At 48.0% G+C, this 7,359-nt stretch overlaps 3 protein-coding genes across 3 annotated transcripts; 1 reads left to right on the top strand and 2 right to left on the bottom strand.

Annotated features, from left to right (window-relative positions):
* Window positions 1-524: 524 nt before the first annotated feature.
* On the bottom strand, window positions 525-1,959 carry Pmar_PMAR022745 (hypothetical protein; the record flags this gene model as incomplete). The annotated part of the gene is made up of 7 exons (XM_002767196.1): window positions 525-572; window positions 665-782; window positions 849-976; window positions 1,024-1,089; window positions 1,134-1,241; window positions 1,738-1,831; window positions 1,874-1,959. 7 exons carry the CDS (start codon window positions 1,957-1,959, stop codon window positions 525-527), a joined length of 648 nt encoding a protein of 215 aa, XP_002767242.1.
* Window positions 1,960-3,067: 1,108 nt separating this feature from the next.
* Window positions 3,068-3,746, top strand: Pmar_PMAR022744 (Dual specificity protein phosphatase, putative; the record flags this gene model as incomplete). Its single annotated transcript, XM_002767195.1, has 3 exons — window positions 3,068-3,236; window positions 3,285-3,543; window positions 3,590-3,746. 3 exons carry the CDS (start codon window positions 3,068-3,070, stop codon window positions 3,744-3,746), a joined length of 585 nt encoding a protein of 194 aa, XP_002767241.1.
* A 1,115-nt stretch (window positions 3,747-4,861) lies between these two features.
* Window positions 4,862-6,211, bottom strand: Pmar_PMAR022743 (hypothetical protein; the record flags this gene model as incomplete). Its single annotated transcript, XM_002767194.1, has 1 exon — window positions 4,862-6,211. One exon carries the CDS (start codon window positions 6,209-6,211, stop codon window positions 4,862-4,864), a length of 1,350 nt encoding a protein of 449 aa, XP_002767240.1.
* Between the last annotated feature and the right edge of the window lie 1,148 nt (window positions 6,212-7,359).

Below are 7,359 nucleotides of genomic sequence, written 5' to 3'. Positions count from 1 at the left end.
CCTTAGTTCGACAAGAAGCCGTGCCTGATAACTAACCACTACGTGACGCCTTCCTCAGACCGCGTACTCGGTGACGGTGGCTCCGAATCGTCAGTAGAGCACGCATCAGATGCTCGCCAGCTGGGGAGGTACCCATACTCTCGGCAAAGCCCATCGCGCACGCCCCATATCCTCTCGGGTGCTTCCTAAAACAATGATGGAGTAGCTCATACAAGGCACGATCAAAACACTCAGAAATTTCACACGACAAGAATTGGACCCCGCTGAGTCAATAAGGCAAGCCTCCACATTTTCCCAGTCCTCAGCAACACGACCTAGGGATAACTTTTTCAGGCGAATTCGAATGCCTCGCCTTTCGGGTAAACCACGGAGAGCTTGAACGAGGAGTGTTTAACGGTGCGATAGTAATATTGTAGGTGTAGAAATTCTATCGGCATCCACATACCAACTTTCAATCCAAACTTATACCACACCAAATGTTGTCATAAACTATGGCAGACACCAACGAGCCGTGTTAAGAGGCCTTACCACGCCTTCCCATCACGACCCCAGGAAATTTTGAGCATACATTTCTACCCAAATTCGTATCTAAGCTCTCAAAACTAGTGAGAGAACTCCCGAGCTCGGGTGAGAAGAACAAACATATATCCGACCACTCCATTACCCATTCTAGAAAATCGTCCTTATCGCGCGGTAGCGCTGCCAGCTTCGCCGAGCTCAACGTACCAGCAGCAGATATCGCCTCCAGCAAAGCGCTGTAGTTAACCTCGGCAAAATCATACCTACCAGTTGCAATCAAAGGAGGCGAATTAAAACTAAAACGATAACGCTTTATTCACTTGCCTTACATGGTAGCTTCAACGATATTCCCAGCCTCCCTGCACTCTTCCGGCCACACCTCGGGACTATCATCCAATACCACAAACCACCGCCGCCGCAGCTCTTCCGTACCAACTGCTGAGTCCGCATTGATTATCTAATCAAAACAGCTCAGCCGAGACAACTGGTCGCAGACAAAACTACAAAGTCGGGATCTTTCTCCAAGGGCGTCATATTAGAAGGCTCATCCTCCCTAGACACGAGTCGGCCCTGAGGAACTCCAATCCTTCACCCACGCATAGCCGCTTACTAACCTTAATGAGCTCTCCGGAGGGATCTAACATTTTTTTGATAACTTCCATATACCGTCGACTGCCCTTAGTGTATATCGATAATACCACCCCGCAGCCAGTTTTGGAAACCTGAGCAAAACGCTGCTAATGAGAAGCGTGTGTTACAAGGGTTACATATATGTTACTATAGGACTTTCACCCGTGATATGAAAAACACTAGTGAAAAACACATTTCACATTTCATCTCGAGAAAAACGCATGTGAGCAGTGAATAACATGGCGAATAGGTGATATGGAGTGATTCGTCCAGCGTAGTTCGCAAAGTGTTTTTTCAATTGAGTTCATATCGCGAATATCGTCTTTTTCACATGGAGTATAACACCACTTCACGTAGAACGGGTGAAACTCCATCGTATGAACTATTGTTATTGTTAATCATATTAATACACATTTGAGTTTCACCCGTTTTACGCGAAGTGGCGTAAAACTCGGTGAAAAACGCGATAATCGCGGTGATATGCAGTAGTAGTGAAATATGTTTTTCACTAGTGTTTACTATATCAGACGTGAAACTCCATTTAACATAGGATCAATAGTAATATCAGTTGAAACCATTCATCCTTACCAGCTCCCTTATAAACGCCCTGGCATGCGGACGTATTTTCGTCAACACTTTGACGTCGCTAATTACACATAGATATAACTCCGGCAAACCTTCCCTGAGACAAGGCAATGAGCACCACCCGATAGAGCCTTACTACTCATCTTTATAGACCTCTTGCAGAATGGGAGTGACACTCTCAGACTGCGATGGATCAGCCTTGCCGATCTCGTAGCTGTTCACCATGGTCCGATCGAGATCTAAGATGACGTCGAGTCGATGCTGCTGAGCTGTGTCCTTCCCGGAGCCTGCGGGAGGGCGGGATTATCTTCCAGAGATGTAAAGGCAAGCACTACCCCTCCCCTCCATTACACTTGGACAACCGGTAGAGGCCTCAGAGTCGGAGGCGACATCTGTTGAAGCTGTTCGTCGTGACTCGGAACGCGGCCTTCGACGCCAACCTAAAAAGGCACTCAGTTGGGCCTATTCTGCATCTTGCCAGGTCGAACCTTGAGATACTCTCCAACAGTGTAAAGAAATATGCACATGGTCAACTACATGTGTTGATAACAACAAGGAAAATTCTGATGAAATTTTCGGGAAATTATTGCTGTTTTCTGCAAACTTCTACCCGAATCCGTACAGACTTGTAAAATTGATCAAAAATTCCTGAGCTCAGCTGTGAGAATCGATCATATATTCCAAAGCTCCAACCCCGCTTGTTAGGGTGACATATACAAAATCCAAGGAAGACAAGTTTAAGGGTAAACCCGAAACCCGACAAGGCAACCAGAAACCCAAACTGTTAAAAGCGAGCGACAGACCTCCTTAGATTTTGTAATTTACCTCCGCTTACTACCTGTCAGATCTACATGCTCCTTCTGCTCGTCACCGCTTTCCGCATGCATCGCATAGCGTCCTTCAAGACGCAACGCGTTATAAACTTCGGGAATCTCCAGCGTATCGTGGGCCCAACCATGAACCGGCAGGCATTGCCTGTCTGGTGACAGGCCTTCTGATACGACCATTGATCGGTCTTTTAACATACACTTGAATGATGAATAAATTTTTGTTCAATAACGAATCTCATCAACATTGAGAAAATGCGAGAGTCCAAGTTTTCAAGATTGATACCTTTACAGTGATCCTTCTCAGAGGAAAGTCGTAGTAGACTAAGCACTCAACAAGTGCCGAAGTGATGAAAGCCGTAAAGCTTCTCATGAAGATTCAGCTACGTTCGTACGCAAATTCAATGAGCGGAGCGAAGTGATTTTCTTTCCATGAAATGGAACAACAGGGGGAAAGTTCCCAGATGCAAATGAGTTCATTCACAGTATTAGTTTTTATAAAATCTATGACGTCCTCCATTGCTACATATCAGTCCGCAACGAAGGCGTTTTCTACGCACGATGGAGTTGACGAAACCATCGAGAAATTGAACAGAATTCTCGACAATGTTAACGAGAAGGTCACTGGTCCGGCATATGGCGGTCCGACTCGACTGCTCCCCACCCTTTATCTTGGTAAGCACCTCGGTCGACGTGTGATAACAACCGATCGATCGGCCTCAGGTAACGAGATACAAGCCCGTAATACCACTCGTCTGAGAACTCTTGGTATCACTCACATCATCAACATGGCCAGCAGCTACATCACCACTGACCAGAAGTATTACGGCTCCGACTTCGCTTATTTGGGCATCCCTTGCGAGGACACCGACAGCTATGATATCATTTCTGCCTTCGACAAGTGCAAAAAGCATTATTATGACGCCAAACGCAGCGGCGGAGCGGCACTTGTACACTGTGTGATGGGAATCAACAGGAGCGGGTGAATCCCCACAGCTGAGCGTCCTCACGAAAGCGTTCACTTTCAGGTTCTGCGCCATTGCTTTGGTAGCTCTGGACATGAACGTCGACATTCTGCAAGCAGCATCCTATGTTCATGATCGTCGCGAGTTCCTCCTATCTAATCGCGGTTTCCGTCGGCAACTGGTGCAGTGGGCCGCCAGAGAAGGAAAACTGCCCCAGTGATGATTTTTATTGGCGATTTTCGGTAGCTGGGTTCCTTTTTTAATCCGGTATTTATCTTGTATAGGCATTTTTGATTTCACTTGTGCTCCCTGTTCGTCATCATGTGGCATCATGTTGGGTTTGAAGTGGAGCTAGTTTTGTCACGAACGACCAACCTAAACCTTGATAGCAGCCAAGTACGCAGCGCATAATATAACTCTTCGGATAAGGTGTGTGAGAGAGTTATGACTTCGAACCGTAGATATGAATCTTTTCACTGCTGTTGACAGCTATAAGTGGCTTCCTTATTAGATTCGTATCAATGAGCATCTCGTCAGTCGTAGAAATGAAACACGTCCTCAGGAGTCAGCGAACTTTCCACGACCTTTTGAGGTAAACTGACTTTTGGTTTAAATGTTCTCTAGGTGCCTATCATCTTTGCGCAAGCCACAGACTTCCCCCCCGACCACTTTCTATCTACTCGGGCCACATTTCGCGTTGGATGACAATTCGGGTTTCTGGTTTCGGTGAGATCAGTTCGGCCTTGGATAACAATTGAGACCAAGGTGCTTGTCCGGAACCGTCCCAATGTCCGCTGACTTGTCGGGGGAAAAATCATGCCGAACCTGTCGCCAATCTCGTCGAGCAGTTCATCGACATCATCGACGAGTTGCTTATGATGACTTGCGAGAGTGAAATGATCATAGTAAGCCATCAACAGCAGTCCTTCGACATAACAGCCTTCGCTTGGATAACAGTTCGAGTTTCGGGTTGTCCTGTCGGGTTTCGGGTTTCTCTTTCTCCGTTCTTACCCGCGGTCCTTTTTCTGGGGAGTCCTCTGGGAGATTCTTGTGGCCGCCGAGATCCATTTGTGCCCTGCAAAGGAAATTTTTTGCTAGTCGACTAATACCAATCGAACTCATGAGACCCAAAAAAGCGAGGACGTGTAGTGCACTTGAAGACCATCAGAACTAGATCAACGCAACAGAGGGCGTGGTCGGGACTGGGAGCTAAAACGCTCAATACAGCGAACCAAATGTACAGTTGAGCTACGCTGACCATATTAAAATTGATGCATGACGTGCTTGCCGTGCGCAAGATGGATGTTGCAAGAAAATGGTAACAAAAATACTACGTTATCGTCTAATATCAAAACAATCACAGAACGACCCTGCTGAGGGCCATTGAGGGGGGCAGTCAGGCGGGTGAATAGAAAGTAAAGCTTCCGTTGCTACACCCGCATCCAACTCGCCCACTGGAACACCGAGCTGCGCAGCTCGCTGCAGCAGAATTTTATTGGCCAGTACGTCAATTTTGGACTGACTCGCCCTATGACATACCGCATCGAATGCCATATGGTCCTTGTTGGCTACCTCATCGAAAGTATCATGATCAAGGTGGCATTTCACTCTTTTACCTCTGTAGATGCATCCTTCCCCACGACGCCACATTGGCACCAAGCCGAAATAATCTGGCCATGAACACCAGTCGCACCACTCATTATACTCCTCGTTGTCACCAGTGTTCAACTGGCCGTCAACTTCAGAGCACAAGTCGGGGCGTCTCCTACAGTAATCTACCATAGGCTGCGACGACGGTCCGTATCCATCCTCGATCGACCGAGGCAACAGCGAACCTCCGTACACTTTCGCAACAGCTTTCTGTAGCAGAGAAATGACAGGCTCTTCGCGAAGACGGCCAAATACATTCCACAGCTTGCGGGGGTAATAGAGAACGTTCAGATAGGCGGCCCCAACGGAAAATTGGACATCCTGATAGACGCTCAGCAGCCGTTCAGGGTCGCCCATTGTCATGAACTCGCCAAGATTGATAACAACGCCACCTGGTCGAAGTAGATGCGCCCTGGTCATGCCAGTGCCAACACTGCTAACATAAATGTCAGACTGGGAGAATACCTTCAGCTGCTCACGAAAGGAGTACTGCTCCCACCGTATGAACGATATGGTGCAGTTCAACGTTTTTGGCGAGTTCAACGCGATCCTCTCGAACATCACTCGATCGCCTTCAGTAAACCTTTTATTATCAATGATAACCCCACGACATTCTTTCGCGCGTTCGAGTCGGTCGGAGAGATGCGGCGTAACCAATTTGTATTGTCTCAGCAGCCGAGCCGAGAAAAGATAAAGGGCGTTCTCGAAGGTGTACGAGCCGGGTAAAGTGGCATCAGTCTTGAAACTCCTATGGGCCATTCGTCTCGACCCTACGACCAGCTTCTCAAATCGGTAAACGGAGCTCCTGAGCTCCTTGAGCCTGCTATACTGACCTCCACCGAAAATGGGGGCAAGCTCGTCAATCAAGTAACGCTGTCCACCCGGCCCATCATCTAATCTTAGGACAATATTGAATGGTGTGGTACCATAACCAAATCGGATGAGGGATACATATAAGGGGTACAGACCGTCATAAAGGAGATGGCCGTGATTGTGAGGGTATAATGAGTAGCCGTAAGCTGTTACACCAGCCATGATAGTGAGCGGCCTTGAAGACCATGAATTCCGTAGCCAATCTTCAGCTTCTACTGCAGTGGGGAAATAAAGCACTGTAGGCGTGAATGTTGATCCTTTAAAGTAGTCTGAGCAGTTCGACATGAGCAGTCTGATGCCACTGATATCACCCCTGACACCATCGAGTGGGCCGGCCACCAGCTGGTCGCTGCCAACATCAATACTCACAGGTTCCTGCTTATACGCCGCTGACCTTATTCGCCCGGTCAGCCTCGTCCTCGATGGCAAGAGAATAACAAATTGCTCTTCAGAGGTAAAGTAATAAATATTTTCAACTAGACAACTTCTATTCACCTTGTGACCCGTGCATTGTATTCGCGACCACAGATCCTTCTCCCTCATTGAAACCTCCGGGAAAAGGAAGTCCACTGTAGCAGGTCTGCCACTCTTCTCGTCCACAAGGGCAGCGCCCCAACGAGGTACTCGGAAAAGTGGAGTCGGATCAACGGACACTCCCATACCGTTTGGACTCTCCTGCCGCGCAGACTGCGAATCTAAATGCAGTATATTCCTCTGCAAGTCATGCGGGCTGATCTGGGAAGCCTCTAGCACAGTAGTGACGATAAGTGAGAGAAGACACATAACAGATAGTAGTAAGTATTTCCAATCAGCATCAGCGGCAGTCCGCACCAGACGCTCTGGACATGGTCCCCGGGACTGCGCCATGGCAGTGAAAACACTTTAGCAACGATGGACTTCATCCCAGGAGAAACACCAACGTTCCAACAATGCAGAAAGCGTGATAATGCAATTACCGTCATCCGAGTGAGTATCATGACGAACACGAAGAGAGGACAGAACAAAAGGATGACCTCAGCGTATGCTACCAAAACATGTTGCTCCATGAAGCCTAACAAATTCATATTGCAGGCGCTAGTCCTCTTGCCTGATGCCCCTGTGAAGCCCCGAGCGACACCCGGCGACGACGAGGCACCTACGGCCATGCTACTTGTGTGGCTTTTTCTGATGCTGTGGTCGGTCGCAATGAACCTGGCATCATCCGGACAGGGACTTTCAACAACTGATCACACTCTTGATAGAAGTCCGAAAGTCCCATGTTCTCCAAAAAAGACTTACAGCGAATGAGGAGCTCACCTTCGTCGCAAGAT

Source organism: Perkinsus marinus, assembly GCF_000006405.1.
Source record: "Perkinsus marinus ATCC 50983 genomic scaffold scf_1104296970874, whole genome shotgun sequence".
In the NCBI taxonomy this organism is placed as follows: domain Eukaryota; phylum Perkinsozoa; order Perkinsida; family Perkinsidae; genus Perkinsus; species Perkinsus marinus.
The sequence above is the reverse complement of the archived record's forward strand: the minus strand, read 5'-3'. Positions and strand labels throughout refer to the sequence as shown.